This window comes from Ptychodera flava, chromosome 3, assembly GCF_041260155.1.
Source record: "Ptychodera flava strain L36383 chromosome 3, AS_Pfla_20210202, whole genome shotgun sequence".
Taxonomy (NCBI): Eukaryota; Metazoa; Hemichordata; class Enteropneusta; family Ptychoderidae; genus Ptychodera; species Ptychodera flava.
This window is the reverse complement of record NC_091930.1, coordinates 46,428,868-46,446,806: the sequence shown is the minus strand read 5'-3', so window position 1 is coordinate 46,446,806 and position 17,939 is coordinate 46,428,868. Positions and strand designations below refer to the sequence as shown.

Genomic DNA, 17,939 nt, shown 5'->3' with positions numbered 1-17,939 from the left:
AATTTTAGAGAAGATTGGCCTGTTTTTCGTGGTATAAGTCGTTAATCGCACCTCGTAGGTGAGCTGTTACAGTTGTAATCACCACACTTATGGTCAGGAACTTGTAAACATCACTCGGCCTTCGGCCTCGTGATGTTTACAAGTTCCTGACCATAAGTGTGGTGATTACAACTGTAACAGCACACCTACTCGTGCAATTAACTATACATATATATATATATATGTGTGTGTTGTGTGTGTGTGTGTGTGTGTGTGTGGAATGTGTAACTCTGTAATCAAAGTTGATATTGAATACAATAGGGAACTTCTTTCATGGAAAATAGTATTGGACAACAGTCAAAAGGGGTTCGCGGGTAATTACGTGAACATCTTTATTAATAAGTGACCATATCGAGCAATCAAGCTTCGGCAATATGGTTTATAGTCTGTTTACATATCTCTGTGCACGTTTGTGCGTAATTGAATATTTGCCAGAGAACGTATATTAGCCGACCATGACACTTTCTTTGACTTAACTATATATTTCCATTTTCAGAGGTCGGATGTTAGTGTGAACTGCCCCGCGGCATTGATTTTGTGCGAGAGATGGGGGTCATCCATCCACGGTGGTATTGCAGCATCGTTATACCAACTAATAGATCAGTTGAAATCTTGTGGACTTAACATTCACTGTACAATTTTGGAAGAAGACGCCAACGCAGTGCGTGAGGCTGAGCGATTAGGAGTCACTTTGGTGTCACCTGCAAGGAAACCTCTCTTTGAAAAGGAAAAACCTAGTTACATTTGGTTACAGGCTTATGACACATTCTTTCCTCACTTAAAGAAAATCAAAGGATTGATGTTTGTCTTCGGCTTTGGAATAACATCCTCCGCTGTAGCACTTGACATTAAAGACAATGTAGTTCCAGACTCTGAGTATATCCATGTCAATGTATGGAATCCAGAGGAGTTATGTCATGAGATGTTTCCCTATGGCAAAGAAGTGTTTGAACATAAATGTAAATTGCTCGATGAACAAAGTTACCGTGCATTTGCTGTTCTGTCCTTGGGACCAAAAGTCTTCGATCATTTTGATTATAGATATGATGAAGACCCGCCAGTCAAACATCTGCAGCTTTTGCCACTACCAGGAGAATGTTATTTTGATATCCCATTGCCGAGAAAACTTCCCGATAGTAGCCATTTTCGTATTATGACCCCCTTTGAACATTTCGCGGTATCAGAGTTGAATCATTCTTCTGTTCTTCCGAGAGCCTTCAATATTATGGCCGAAAGTTATGATCAGTTCAAAAAACTGGGTGACCCACCGAAATGGGAAATCATCTGTATGAATAAACATGACGACAAAGAAATTGGCGCACGTTTAAAACCACACTCAAAACTCACCGTAATCCCAAAAGGATTCCAAAATGACTCGTTCATCAAGGACGTGCGTCATTCACATCTAGTTGTTGTTCCCCCACGGTCGAACGATTCACTGACATTTATCGTTACAATGATAGCCATAGGAAAACCAATGTTGGTCCCTTCTGCATCTGAAGGAGACATCTTCATCAGTAAATATTTTGTTGATTACCGGCCACATGTGGTTGTTGAAATGCGGGGTAGTCCGGATGCGCTAAAGGATCAGATGATACGAATCGTTCAAGATTATCCAATGTATTTGAATCAAGCATCCAAGATGAGAGAGATGCTGAAGACGACAGTGATTGAACAAATGAAAGATGTAAACTCTGTTTTCGAAAAGGAGATACATGAACATCTTCAACGAGCGACATCTGAATGGCACATCCCCAACCCTCTAAGTACAGGTACGCTTTGTTATATCTTCGCACGCAGGTTGTGGTAAAATATTAATGTACTAATTATTATGATATAATAATAGGAAGATACTGATGATGAACTTCCATCCTCAACAAGCATAGAAGGTCCGTGCCGAAACGAAGGAAATTTATGGTAGAACGGGCCTCAGGCACAGGTAGTTGGATTCTCAAACTTCCATAACATTCTTTTGGCCCACCACTTGTGGGGATTTATTTTGAAGCTTACGAGGTAAATAAAAATGGATCGGCTCTAATTCTGTGATATTCAGGAATTTTGATTTCCCGATAAAGATAACACATAGGCGGCCGTTGTGAATTTCAAATATGGTGAAATATAGGGCAACTTGTATTTCTAGTAAAAATAAATCCTCGATTCTTATTCTTGATTCCGAAATAGAATGGTTGAAAGTTTGCATTGGGGAAAGTTTGAGCAAAAGTTTAAGTCTTTCAATTTCGAGGCGCTAACTACCTTAAACAAAATGATTCAACATACATGAAGATGACAAAAAGCAGAAAAAAAAAATTTTAAAATTTGGTCATAGACCTGTTTTGTAGATAAGTTTGCTCCGCCATATCTGCGTTATAGTTACTTTTTTCCTTCTGATCCTTTTCTGAGTCTAATGCCATAACCGAGTTTGCGAGCTTTACATCATTGCGCTTTGAATTTCCTGTTTGGATGCTCACTCTACGGTGAAACAAACCTTTAAATATCGCAGATACACACTTTGTTGATATCATATGGTAACAATAACACTCGCTGCTGGCGGATATACACTGAATTTGGGTAATTTGTCTCCTGAATTACAATCATACCGGCTTGTGCTAAATGTCCTGCATGGTACTAAGATGTTGTGTATCGCGTAATTTTACGTGAAAAAGTAGTTACGGAAGGATGTAGCGGTACATGTCATGTTTTCTGTATGAAACTCAAAGATTCGTTGACTTCTTTCATCCCTAGAATCAAACGAATCAGAACATGGCAACAGTCAACCATCAACTTCAGCAGGCAGCCTTTCTATCTCTCAATCTGCACCAAGTTCCGATCGAGAAATTTGTAAGTATCGCATTTGTTCACTAATTTTAACCTCCGAAAACTTATTTATATCAACTACCTTCCAGCCATGAAAAATGAGACTTTTTGATTGCCAAAATAAATCAAACAGTTATTTCCAGGCCTTCAGTAGTTAAAATTAACAATGGCTGTAACTTTTAATAATATTTTCAATTTTTAAAGAAACAAGTACGTTTTTCTTCTTCTGTCCCAAAATATGTTGTAACATAAAGAGTGTGTCCCGGAAAGAAAATTCATATCATACAAAACACAAATTTATTTTTCAATAAACAAATTATAGTCCGGGCTTAAAATCAATTGTCAACAGTAGGATTTAAAACTCAACAATTGCCTAGTAATGCTGACTTGTATGTTCTTTATTCAGGTACCATTGGAGTACAAGTTGGAACTTCGCAAGGACATGCAGTGAATGGTGCATCTATGTTAAACGTAGAAAATGGATTTTATCAAAGAGAAGGAAATAGACCGACAACCGAGGGGACGGGCAGAGTTCTTAGTGATGTACACGACGATTTGGAAGTGACGAAAGTTGACAAGGGGAGTCTCCGTTATGTGATGAAATGCGGATCATTAGAAGCACTGGAAGCCCTGTGGAGTGAGTATGTCAGTGGACGACTGGACAAAACCATCCATTCTACAATCATCACACCAACACTACTCAGCAAGATTCAAGCTCACTACCTAACCCTTGATATCTACATTCCAGTACAGGAGTATTTACTCTGTAAGAGGGAAATACCACTCTTGACAGGTAATGGTACACTTATAAAGTACTCTATTTAAATTGACAATGAAGGCAAATGAAGGCAGTCTAGTGTAAACGATAACACTTGCAGGAATTTCGTCTGGCTAAATTCCCATATTGTCAATAGTTGGTAGTAAATAGAAATGGCAAATGGTGAGATACATTTGTTGTTCTTTGGAAACACAATTATAATTATCCGTTGCATTCAAATGCAGATTGCTTTCACTTATCAAACATGCAACAACACAAAAATTTGACTAGCCGTGGTACAAGTAACAAGTGTAAGATGACATTTTTTAAACAAAAAACATCGACGGGAGAGCATTTAACTCGTCGGCATAAAATGGGAAAAATAAAACACATTTTAAAGTCTAAAGACTTTGTGTAAGCCTTACAGATGAAAACGTTCTGCCTTTTTTGTGAATGCTTATAAAATGAAAACTCTGTTAAAGTATTCCCCGGCATGTGTTCACAAAAGTCTCTTGAGAGAAAGTGTTCAACTGCAATGATCACATACTAGTGCTCTTCTTACCTTGATGAATATATTATGAATAAACTCATGACTATAGCTACCTCTCTAAATTAAGTCCGCTGTGAAAAATCACAAGACAAAACCAATCATTGATGTAAAGACTCCCTGTATTCCGCATTGGGAATTATCAGAAATAAGAGTTTGAAAGATAAAACGGTGGGTAATATCTTTACAATATTAATGGCAGCCTGGATTATACTGTCAAGGATTTCACAAACTGTGATTGCATTCGTCTTATCAGGTTCAGTGCCAACTCCATCTCGTCGACGTAGTGTTGCTGCAATAACTGAACTAAGGCTGCACCGCGTGAGGATATTACCCGGCACCATACAGTGGACAGTCTAAATCTACTCCTGTCACAGATGCAGATACGGGACAACCAAACCATCTCTGAATTACTTAGTAGAGATGACTTCAGTGTGGAGGAGTTACAGGGCCACAGATCATCGTTTGTTACAAAGCAATTGAAGGTCACAGCTGATGTCCACGTCAATGGAGCAAAGTTCAGGCAGTTTCAAACAACACGGGATGAACTCAGAATGACTCTGAACGCTGAAACCAGCTCTTTCCACAAAGAGGATGATGACAAAGTCACCGAGTTCGTCCAGCTGAAACTTTGTGCCGGTAGACATTTTGCCCAAAGCAAAGCAGTACTGCATGAAGCTGGTCAAAAACTAATGATGCAGAGGGAAGACATCACAAAGCAGGCTACACCTGTGAAAGAAAAGTTTGAAGCAAGCAAGGACGAGTTTGATAAGGCGCAGAGTGACATGGAACGGGTTAATAAAGGTGAGTGTTATACGATTCTGCATCAGGCTAAAAGGAAGGACCTTGTCAAGTATGCTGCCATAGAAGTACCATTATTTTTGGGGGTGGCCGACAGCTGTGAGGGGCTGAATATGCATGCTAATGGAAGGGGGGGATAAGTAGTCGTGCTTCTCGCGGCAGTAGTCATATCTCTATAGGGCAGCTTTTTTCTTTCCATTGACTGCAAGAATACCACTATCGCTGAAGGCCAAGAGACCAGTCACCACCCAATGAAAAATTTGTCATATTTATTTCTGAAGATGTGAAAAGCATATTCACTCCATGCAAATTTTACTGTCCTGTGATGTCGTTTGCGATTTGGCATCCTACTTCACACATTCTACAACAACCTTTTTAGTCGAGCAAAACCCCTTTTTGCCTATACATTTTGGCACCTTTCTTCACAATGCTATTCTACAGCAGCACTTATTAATGTACTTGACCTTTAGTTGAATCATGGAGCTTACCACACCACAGTAAGTAGTTCAACTTAGGCCAACGCATTTATTTAAACGGATGTTTTTAGAACTTAGTGAATAGCTTTGAGAAGACAGAATATATGACTTTACTTTGTCCGGATAAGTCGTAAAACCACAGTCATATTGAACTAGTGCATAGTTGAACTTGGGCAACCGTGCTGTCTATCGGCACAGAGTAATATCAGACAGAGTGGCAACAGCTATTGTTTAAGGCGTGAAGCGGTTACGTAAGCAATCCATGTTTGCCTCGCCTCACGAAGCTCTTGGCTCTCGTTTCCGAAGAGTGCCGACCATGCACCCTTCGGTAATTTTCGGATTTTCACCAATTGTTCAGCGAAAGTATGTTCGACAAAGCTTGTGTTGTTGTTGTCGTGTGGTGCTGATCGGAATGATGTGCTGGCGAAAAGGGGAGTGTTTTGAGCTTCAGGAAAGTGGGTTTTACCGTTTTTAAAAATTCCTCTCATATTTTTATGAATATATATGAGTGTGTTTGAACAAAATTTGAAAGTCTTTTATCGATACTGTCTGGTTTTACTCAATGGTTTACGGTCAGTCATACCGTCTTTTACACGTGCGCCAAGAAAGGACATGTTTATGAAACTGCTGGCGTGTTATGTTTTGATTGGCGTGAGGCAGTGTTTCTGGCCTGAGAGCTCACAAAGTAACTATGTTGCTACGCGACTGGCAGTACGATGCCATCTCGTCGTATGTTTCGCATAATCTCGTGTAATTATCAACACAAACCAAGCCTCCAAAAAGTTTAACACCTTTTAAGCTCATTTTAATATGAAAAGCCAATAGTCTACAGAGACGACCATGGAACAAAAGGCATGCAAGTGTTGCCACTCTGTCTATGATATTACTCTGTGCTATCGGCTACATTTAGCCCTTCACACCCGTCAGGCACCCTAAAAATAATGGTATTGTCCGCTAGGTACTTCCGTGGCAGCATACCTGACAAGGTCCAAAGGAATCCCATGTGTAGTTTCTGTAATCTTACCTACATATATACAGACAAGTAATTGTTACCTTAAAGTTCCATTAGCTGTATCTTCTTGGCGATTTTTCCGTTAGTTTTGATTGAAATGATCACTGGCTCATGTTGAATAGGCTGTCAAATAACAGAGAATCGCATATTATTCGGAAACATTACGTGCCCTACAACTAAATAACATGTGATTTTACAACGAAAATTTCAATTCTTGTCCGGACAGAAATACAAACTCTGTTGACACGCGGATTGCAACGTAGGCATTCTTCTGCACCTGCGCGAGCCATTTACAGCAATTTCAAAATAAATATTCATTACTTATGCCTGGTACTTACGTCGTAGTCCATTGTCCGAGCACGTTGCGTAGCCAGATGTCTGGCAATCCACGACGCGATGTTGTTTTGATCCCGCAATAAACGTGAAATTGTACATCTCGCGTGATCGCGGCGTCACCATATCTGCGTTCTCCCCAGCACGCTGAGCATGCCAGACGTCAACAAACGAGCTCGGTAGGGCAGCACGTTTGAACAAAAATTAGCAGTTTATGTGGCTATAACATCACTAATCATGTTTGTTTCTTTGTAAAACAACATTTTGCAACAAATATGAGCCTCCAACATGGAATTTTTCCGAGGTAAAAATGGTCAAAAGTTACAAATAATGGCCCTTTAATTCGTTTTAATTAGCTACCATATGACATAAAAAGCCACAAGCAACGAATATTGTTTTGTTATATTTCGCTTATAAAATTGAAGAACATTTGTTGTTTCTATTGTTTTAATCATATTGATTTTGCTCCAAATACATGTACAGACTTGCCAATATTATAGAGCTTCCATAAAGTACCAACAGGTATTGATTACAGGTACAAGTGAACCAAACGTTACACACTTCCGTATATTTATACACAAGGATGTAACCTAGCAGAAGGTCATGGCCACCTTTCGGCCCGCGTATCAGACTTTAAAGGTTAAGCAATAACAAACTGCAGACTTCTGATGAATTAAAGGGCCTATGACATGCCCATACAACTAAACGTAAAATAACTCTTTGGATCTTGAAGTTGGCTTACGTCACTGCCTTGCATTGTGTATCGCCCCCTTTGTCCGGATAAAAGGCAAGTAAAGTTGCGAGTGGGCGTGTACCCCTAGCCAAACTCGTTCCACTTTTTTCGGCTTTTCGAAGTTCAGCCGACGACTTATCTTAATACCGGCAAACAGTCTTTCACACCTTCGCAAATCTCATGTCCGTAAGGGTGTGAGGCAAGGGCTTCCTTTGCTCAGAACGTACACTCAGCACGCAGCGCAAGAGAGAACATTGTAAGTTTAGTGCCTAAATGTTTTAGTTGCTTTTAGTGACATGGTCTTTTCACGAGATCACCAATGGTCACATGTCGCGTACGGCCGACCGCCGCGCCGATCGAGTAAATAAAAATGACTTGTCAGGCTATCTGATTGTTATACTATGCTTTCGTGCTAAATGTGGAAATTAAACATTACAAGAAGGATGACACTCGATGTCACATCCTCATTTATGGGGAAACATTTGTGCGGCAGGAAGCTTCCTGTATCTACACAATAGTGAAGACGGCGATTCAAAATAGCGACCGAAAATGCTGCAACAAGCTTTCTTTGTTTTTCTTCATTCAAAACATGTACAAAATAGGCCTAACACACCACTTTTTGCAGGATTCGTTTGCTCTGAAAATGCACGGGAAGATGGGTCGATTGCACCATCGTGCTCCAAGGACATGATAGTTCTGTCAAAGGTCGATGCCAGGGGTTGCCTTTGCGCTTTCAAGCCAATTCCCCTCGAAATCGCTTTCTGAATTCTGGTCAACACTGTCCTCGCTGGAAGCAACTTGACAAGTCCCTGCAGCTGGACCACTGACTGGTGTGGCTTCCTTGTCAGTGTTTACTTGGCACCTGTGAGCACCGTTATAGCTGACATTTGTTTGTGGTCTAATTTATTCAAGGACCGCTAAGTACTCTTTCATGTCAATAGCGTGGAACAAATGACGTCAATTTTACCTGTTGGTCAATATGCAAATACCGCTGCCTGGCTCGGGTGCAAAGTGGTCCCCTGATCACCAGGCATGAACCAGATATGAACTGAAAATGCTCACGAGTTTCATTATATATTGCAGTTATGTGTAAATTTTGACCTTTACCACATGTTTGCAACTTCATTGAAAATATTATGATCAACGTAATGAACAATAATCACCGCCGATTAGGTCATGAAGTACACAAATATGTAATTAGCTGAAATAAAAATATCAAAGTTCTTTTACTGCTGTCATTGTATCACCACTTTATATAGCAAGTGTAATTACCGTTGGCCAAGTCCTTCAAGCCATATATGCCGAGCTGTGAAAGCTCATTAGACATGCAAATTATAAATTAGCTGACATGAAAATGTGAAATGACTTTTGATATTGTTTTAACCTGGTATAATCATCAATGTACATAGCATGTTTTGCAAACTTTGATCAAGTAAATCCAGTATATATCCCTAATAAGCAAAGGTCATTAAATATGTAAACTAGGAATTGGCTTAAGTAAAAATGCTTAATGATTTTCAACAATGTTGTATCATGGTATCTGCAATATATGTAGCAAGTTTTGTCAACTTTGGTCAAGTTGATTCAGATATATATCTCTAATTAGGAAAGTTCATTTAATATGCAAATTAGGAATTGGCTGAAGAGAAAATGCTTAATGACTTTCAATAATATTGTATTATAGTGTCTTTAATGTACATAGTAAGTTTCATCAATTTTGTTCAAGTCAATTCAGATAAATATCCCTAATTATGAAAATTCATTTAATATGCAAATTAGAAATTGGCTGAAGTAAAAATGTTTTTTTGATTTTCAATAATATTATATCACAGTATATTTGATGTATATAGCAAGTTTCGACTACTACAATCAAGTTAATTCAGATATATATCCCTAATTTGGAAAGTTTATTAAATATGCGAATTGGGAATTGGCTGAAGTAAAAATGTTTAATGACTTTCAAAACTGTTATATCATAGAAGCTTCAATACATGTAGCAAGTTTCATCAACTTTGGTCAAGTCAATTTAAATATATATCTCTAATTAGCAAAGTTCATTAAATATGTAAATTAGGAATTGGCTGCAGTTAAAACGCTTAATGACTTCCAATAATGTTAAATCATAGTATCTTTAATATACATACCAAGTTTGGTCAATTTTGATCGAGTCAAATCAGACATATATTCCTAATTAGGAAAGTTAATTAAATATGCAAATTAGCAACGCTCTTTCATGTCACCCGTAATGGTTCCCACTACTGATATATCTTGGTGTGATCAACATCTGTAGCAAATCTCATCAAATTGTGTGTAGTCGTTTTTAATGAATATCCGTTTTTTCTAAAATAATTAATTATGCAAATGAGCAAAAAGTATGCAAGCCAGAACCACCAAAAACTGATCAGTTCTTGCCATTTGCTAACTGAATCTATGTACCAGATTTGATTTTGATCTGATAAGCCGTCTTTGAGATATCGGACCAACAGACCGACAGACAGACAGACAGACACAGACAGACACACAGACAGACAGACAGACAGACAGACAGACAGAGATCGCTACGACATATGCTCACGTGTGTAAACACGTGAGCAAAAAAGGAGTCAAATTTCGCCATTCGCGCACATTTTTTCCGAACTGACACAATATGCAATCCATAGACAGGTCCCCCAGCTGGGTTTTTGACGGGAAAAAATAACAACTTTGGAAATAGTGTCATAGGCCCTTTAAACGGTTTGCGAGGACCGGCATTAAAATTGCCGATTTATATTGGTCACCTAATATCAGCTCCATAAATCTGTTGAAAATTATGCAGTGTTCACAAAAGGACATTTTAAGGTACAACGACCCCTGTCGAATTTTCAGGCCATAGATAGTGCATGTGATGTAAATTATGAATAAAGACGAAACGCTCGTACCCAAAAGTCAATAAAGGTAAAACATAGTGATGTAGATCTAAAAGGCCGCAGTTAATCACTGCTTTGATAAGGCTCAAGAGCATCAACTTAATTTAGATCCAATGCATAGTTGTAACTTTGTTTTCAGAAAGAAAAAAACAAACAAACAGTGAGAATATTTACTCCTCCACGGTTTTTAGCTCCGCTGTCAGCAACGCGGAGCTTATCAAATAGGTTGATTTTCCGTCGTCGTCCGTCGTCGTCCGTCGTCGTCGTTGTCGTCCGTCGTCGTCCATCAACAATTGCCTTCTCCTCTAAAACCGCAAGTCCAATTGCTTTGAAATTGTCTATTCAGCTCACTTGGGGTGACCTCACTAAAGTTTGGTCAAATCGTAGTTAAATTTGCATATTTGTATTTTTGGGGCATTTTTTGGTGTTTTTGGTAAAAAAATCTTCTTCTCTGAAACCGCTTGTCTGATTGCTTTGAAATTTGATATGCAGTTTACTTAGGGTGACTTCAGACAGATGTGTTCAAATTGTGGTGAAATTTGCATATTTGTATTTTTAAGGCAATTTTTGTCATTTTTTGGTAAAAAAATCTTTAAAAATCTTCTTCAAACTACCAGTTAGATAGCTTTGATATTTCTATGTCCCTAGGGATGATCTATTTCAGATTTGTTCAAATTGTGCAGAAATATGCAAATTTGCACTTTTAAGGCAATTTTTGAGATTTTTGGTCAAAAAATGTATTTCTCAAAAAGTACTGGTCTGATAGTTTTGAAATTTGGCATACATGTTTCTATAGATGAACTAAGTAATATATATTGAATTTCTGATGAAATCTATAATTTTGTATTTTTGGGGCAATTTTTGCCAAATTGTTTTTGTTGTACTTGTTGATGTTAATGTTTTCATGTGTTATTGCCTTCAAATAACATCATTATTTCTACATTTTTATCTTGTGTTGAGATTATTGATAACGTTTTGTCTCTTTTTGTGAACTTTGTTTTGAAAAGTGTGTCTTTATATTCTTGTTTAATGTTTCGTCCTTTTCAAGTTCCTGCTAGTATTTTGCAAGACTTTCTTTCAAGTCTTTGGGCTATTCAACAATGAATTCTACCGCCAAATATGTGGCTGTTTAATGGGCTGAAATGCATTGCTGGGGATTGCCATGATTGCATTTCATAAACTGGAAATGGAAATCATCTCCGAATACCCAAAATGTGATTGACTTTTGGAAAAGATTCAGAAATTACATTTTCATAATTTTTACTGGAACACAAAACCAACTGGCAGAGTTCGGCCATAGAATAAACAAAATGCACCCAACATTTAAATTTACAGTTAAGAAATCACTAGAAAAAATAACATTTCTCAACGTCAAAATTTTGAAGGGCCCAAGGCACAACCAAGAAAATATTTTGGATATTAAAACCCACAGAAAACTAATTGGAACATTCCAATACCTGCACAGAAAATCATGTTACCCAAATCAAATTTTAAAGGACTACCTGAAGGTGAAATTCTCAGATACTTCTGTACATCCAAAGACCCAAACGATTTCAAGGAGATAGTTGATTTCTTTACAAGCAAATTAATTAACATAGAATACACGGAAAAAGAAATAACTAGATTTACAACAGAAATCAAACACAGGAATTGAACTCAAAAAATACAAGAAAAATAAAGAAGGAAACAACAAATAATCTAATCTTCACAACAACATATAGGCCATACATTAAAACAAAAGACTTGAAAGAAAGTCTTGCAAAATATTGGGAGGAACTTGAAAAGGACGAAACATTAAAACCCTTTTCCCTGAACCCCCAACAACAGCCTACACAAGAAGCAAAAACATAAAAGACACACTTGTCGAAAACAAAATTCACAAAAAAATCTCAACACAAGATAAAAATATGGAAATATTGGCTATATTTTTTAAGCCAATAACACATGAAAACGACGACAAGAAAAATCATATAAAATTAAAAATCAAAACATCTGACACAAAAACTTAGGAAAGACAGGACTTTGCGACTGAGGAGAAACCACACACTTGGGTTTTGAAACATTGATTGCAGGATCACAGCATTCAAAAGACACCACATGCTAGATCCGAGTATGTCTCGCCATAGCTTTCCATAAACAAACAACACACGACTGAAACTTTATCAAGCATAAATAATACAACCTTATAATGCAAACAAGGGGATAAAACAGAAAAATAACATTACGGGACATAAATCCTCCCCTTATATACATCACTATCGACAAAGATCCATAATGGAGCCTACACTACTGCTAAATAAATAAATAAATACCATAAATAAATAAATACCATAAATAGTCAGATTTGCAACCTCTTTCCCCCTTATACAAAATAGATGCTGACCAAATGCTTAAAATACTCCATATTATACTCTTCATGACTTTTATTAGACTTCTGATATAGAGAATTTGTGTTTAATATTGTCTGTTAAAACTGATAAAGAAGTTGCCCCTTTAAGTATTCAAATGTGCAGTGTCCGTGACGCTACTGAAATACAGATCACAATATTATGTTCGAAACCAAACGTTCGGTAAATCATTTATTGTTCACTTTATTGTGTTACTAGGACAGTTTTGCATTGTATAGCATTTTCTACCTACCAGTTGTCATTGTCTACATACCAGTCATCTCAAGAATTTTTGCATTCAGTGTTGTATTTCTGATAAAACTTTCTGGTTATTGAAAAAAAGTACTACAAATATTCTTTATGTCAAGCTTCCTTAATAATATGTTTTTGATTTGTTTGTAATCAATTCTTGTCATAATTTTACTGTTTTTACAGGTTTACTGGTTATAATAAACAATAGTTTGTTTCACACACATATTCCTGAATGTGTAGTGTCCATGACGCTTTTAACATGCTACAAAAAATGACTAGAAAACTAACAAAAAATGAGCAAAATTTTTCTGCAATTACTATTAATGTTTCTAAAGACTTCAACAACTGCAGTACAAAATAATTTTAATGTACTAAAGGGCAAATCTGTAAACTAGAGGAATCATAAGCTCATGGGGAGAAAAAAATAAAAAATTCTTTTTTTTTCGTAACAAATCATTTTGCAGGAAATCATGCAAAGCTGGGTAAAATTCTGATACATTCACCTTATTTTCTACAACAGATGTATATATTTTCTGGTTAAACTTTTAAATGAATATTTGTACAAATGTTGTATAGTCTACTATGTTATTTCTATATCAACTCATAATATTTTGTAGTGTCCGTGACGGTGTGTCAACACAATAAAGAACTGGTTGCCATGGAAATACTGAGAAAGTTTGGTTCACAACTTTTCAAGCAAATATATACCAAACCTTAAGCTTTGTGAATTTAGTAAATTTAGATATGTCCACAAGATGAAATTTTTACAAAAGTGAAACACTCTAGAGCACCCTGATTGTGACTGAGCCGGTAGTTTGCAAATTGACCTTTGACCTTTATTTCTGATTTTGTTTTCCTGCTAGGCTATCTGGTCAAGGAAAGTGTCCTGGAAGTGTTTGGGAAAGGATCAATGCCGGGACAATTTAGTGCAGCCGAGGGAATATACATCAAGAACAACGGTCAATGGGTTATATGTGATTGGGGGAATCATAGAGTTCAGGTTATTGATCCAATAAAACTCTGCTGCGATCTCATCTTACAAAAATTCCATGCATTCCCAAATCCATTTGATCCATGGAATGTCACAGTGGATGAAGACAATGACCAATACTTTATGAGTGATTATGATAATAACCAAGTTGTGGTGAGTTCTGGACAAAGCAAGATTTTATACTGTTTTGGACGCAAAGAAGAAATTCAACCAACCGGTATGTGCTTGAGTCCTGATGGTTTTATATTCATCGGTGACTACAGTGGATATGTGAGAAAATATAATAAATCTGGTGAACACATTGCAAGAACTGAAAAAGGACAAGTCAGTAAACCCAGGGATGTGATTGTGAATAAGAAATGGATTTTTGTATCAGATAACGGCAGCATGTGTGTTCATGTTTTGAATCACCAGATGCAAAGTGTAAGAGACATTGGCAAGGGACACTTAGTGGGAGCTAGGGGTTTGTGTTTTGATCACCAACAAGATGGCATATATGTTTGTGATTACTGGGGGAATAGAGTGGTTCACTTCAGTTGTGATGGTGAATTTCTCAGCTATAAAGGTCAAGGTCAGTTAGAGAAACCCCGTTACATTGCACTGTGTAAGGATAATCCATACAGATTAGTTGTTACACAGGGATTCTGTATTAAACTACTGTACATATAAGCAGACATGATACAACATCATGTCAACTGTGCAGGGATATTTGTAGTGAAAATCTACAAATTTTCTGACGAATTTTACACAACTCACTGCAACTGGCAGGCTGTAAATGTGTATTTTTCAAATATAATTTGTATATTTGATCGCTATTTTTGGATCAAAATTTCAATTTCATCTTGGACAGACCGTTTCTTTTGATGATCACAAAACCTTTGTAATTTTGACCGTAGATCTTTGGACAAAATGCGTGGTGGGTTGACCTTCGGAATGGGACAAACATTTGCAGATTTCCACACTGTGGGTACGTAACCTTTACGATTTGAATTATTGAAAATTGCGCATATGGGCTTACCAAGGATATCAACGTGTAAACGCTGCTATAAATGATGAAAATGAAAATGCTAAAGGAATTGTTTCAGTATTAGGTAATAGGTATCTTACTGGCACCTGAACATCTGTTCTGTGACACTTGTTACAATTGAAACACAATTATCCAGCCACTGAATTACCTTACTGTAGTGAATTAATTAATATGTAGCAATTTTTTCATACGTAATAAATATTCATGAGTAAAGTGTAGCAATATGGAGTTTTTATGTATACAACTGAGTCAGGAAACAAGGTAAATCTGATAACAGACTACAAACCAACTCGTCTGGTGGGCTGTTCTAGTGAGGCAAAATATTTCAAATTACTCTATGATTGAAATGTCACGCCTGCAGTGGATGTACTGTACTCATGTCAATGACCAGACAATCGTTTCACTCTAGGCCAGTATTACTGAATATGCAAATGAGGTGGCGAAATATGAATCATTCATTTTAACAGCAGAAGGAAGATGAGTCTTATGATGAATTGACCAGAAGTACAGTACAGGATGCATAGCCATGGCTTTCCTACAGAGCAGTTGAGTGACTGGCTAACTTTGTCTCTTACATTTGATTGGTCAAATGAACAGAAAGGGTATTGCAAACTTGAAGACTTGGCAGATTTGATTTGCACATCAATGGTTTAATCTGTTCGTTCATATCTTGTGGTGGTAGAGTGTTAGTAATACAAATATCTTGTACCTTTCTAATTCTAAGATGGCAACTCACGCATGTATCAGGTATGACACCTACATCTATATGGTGCTACCTCTGACTTACTGAAAACCTGTTTAAATAATGTAAGGCATTAAACTGAAATTGTGGAATGCCAGATTGAAATTTAAATTGTGGTGATTTATTTACATTTTTCCTTCAACCCTTGATTAAATTAGTAAGCCTTGATAAAGAGTTACAGGTCGACATATGAAAACAAAGGTTAATACACACATAGATATAATTTTGTACCAGCCGCTTCAGTACAAACAGTAATTTTTGGTAAAACTGTATTGTAAAATATTTATTTTGTTGTTTTACTTGAGTTTATATTTTTTGACTTTCCAATACCGGTACATGAAATGGGAAAGTGTTTGAACTTTAGCTACCTGTCAAATTTGCACGGCGACCCCTGATGATTGTGAAAGAGTACTATACAAAGTTTGTTTGCGGAAAGTCCCTCGGTTTTTATGGGCCTACCACTTTTAATTGACTTGCATGATTTAAAAATCAAAGCACCTTCCTTTTACAAAACACCAGAGTTGATACCCTTATTAACTCTCCATATATCATCACTGTAATATGAAATATTATTTTTGCCTTTTGTTTTGAGGCAGAAAGCAAACAAAAAAAGCAATGAAAATAAAATCGGAAAAGCTACCACCTCTAGATTAAATATACTTTCCTTTTTCTTTGCCAAGTAATGGTAGCTGTCGTCGTGCAACCCATACCCATACCAAATGCCAAGCTACTTACATGTACATGTTCTTGTATCCACTTGAACCTTTTCATCAAATGACATGATCATGAGAAAAAAAAAGGCTGGGTAAACAAGGAGTTTTTTGAATTAATGAAATACATTCCCTTGTCCTGTATTGGTATATCCCGGTAAAAACTTACGGCTAGCTCACTTTCATGCAATTCGTTACAGAATTATGTGTTGCGAGGGATTTAATTCTGTGTTTACTTTAAAGTTCAGAACAGACTGAGATTTGCTGCCTGGTTCAGTGCTGGGCTGGCATAAAGGCTACCAAGAGTTGGTCTGAAGCTAAAAATCAGTGATACTTGGCTACAACCATATCGACAGAAACCAGATGATCTACATATACATAACAGGAAATACTGAACAATAGCAAAGATACATTATCATTATTCCTGACTTGAGAGAATTTTAACATCAGATCAACATGTAGGTTCGCTTGTAACGTCTCACAACCAGTGTTTGTGCAGCATACAGCACATGAAGTGCGCCATGAGCGGTGAACCTGCGATCTGCAAGTGATCGCAGGTTGCGAGGCCTGGCTGGAACCAACAGGCAATACATACTCTAGGCAGCGTTAACTATTTAGGTATGTAGGCAGAGCCGACAAAAATAGCTTCCCATGAAATAATCCTCTCGGCTGAATGTGTCTTTCAAATAGGAAAAGAAAACAAACAGTAATTTAGCCTAAAAAGTCCTTCTTTGGCCTCAGACGCAATCTATGACTGCAGACACTAAGGGAGAGTAAAGAAATGCAAAAAAAATATTTAGATGAAACCTTTGCTTTCTGTCGTTTCTCTTCAGAGTTAACATATTTGTAACTTGCCGAAGAGATTGCATGTCTACATGACTGAAACGTATTTTTGGCCAAATACAGCATATTGGCGAGAAAACAACCGAGCGCGACAATTGTGCTCTTAACTTTGAGTAGGGCCATCGACATCCTCTTCGCTCTCTTCTGAAGAAGCTCAGCCTAGCCTGTTGACTCCAGTCAACTTCCAATGAGTATGTGTAAATCACCTAACTTTATTGCAATATATTTTCACTGGTGTTTTTCCGACTTTATCGTATGTTACATTATAGCTTTGTCTCTACTAGTGGAATTTGAGAAGTCCCCGCTCAGATTATTACTGATAATGTATCCGATTATCCAGCTCTGTGGCCCGAAATATTTTTCTACATTTACAAATTTAAGGATATGCCTAAAACTATAAAAAATTGTAACTGTACCCCTATAAATCAAGTAAACTTTGCACTCCCTTGTGTACTCTCGGCATCGCCTCTCACATTATGTCGTGTAAAGTTTCCTTTTGTCCATTATGGGCAGTATGGAATACATTTATTGTTTAATTATATGTGTAACATGGTGAACATGAAAAGTGA

The 17,939-nt window shown here is 37.2% G+C and overlaps 1 protein-coding gene across 2 annotated transcripts in view; it reads left to right on the top strand.

Moving 5' to 3' along the window:
• LOC139130139 (uncharacterized) overlaps nucleotides 1-15,919 on the top strand; it is a 35,102-nt gene extending 19,183 nt beyond the window's left edge. The window contains exons 5-9 of one of the 2 annotated variants that reach the window (XM_070695862.1): nucleotides 536-1,811; nucleotides 2,782-2,877; nucleotides 3,260-3,646; nucleotides 4,414-4,961; nucleotides 13,921-15,919. In XM_070695862.1, the coding sequence (XP_070551963.1) occupies nucleotides 536-1,811; nucleotides 2,782-2,877; nucleotides 3,260-3,646; nucleotides 4,414-4,517 (1,863 nt within the window). In that variant the 3' untranslated portion in view covers nucleotides 4,518-4,961; nucleotides 13,921-15,919. The remainder of the gene's footprint in view (nucleotides 1-535; nucleotides 1,812-2,781; nucleotides 2,878-3,259; nucleotides 3,647-4,413; nucleotides 4,962-13,920) is intronic. The other variant, XM_070695863.1, reaches the window with a different exon arrangement.
• The last annotated feature ends 2,020 nt before the right edge of the window (nucleotides 15,920-17,939 follow it).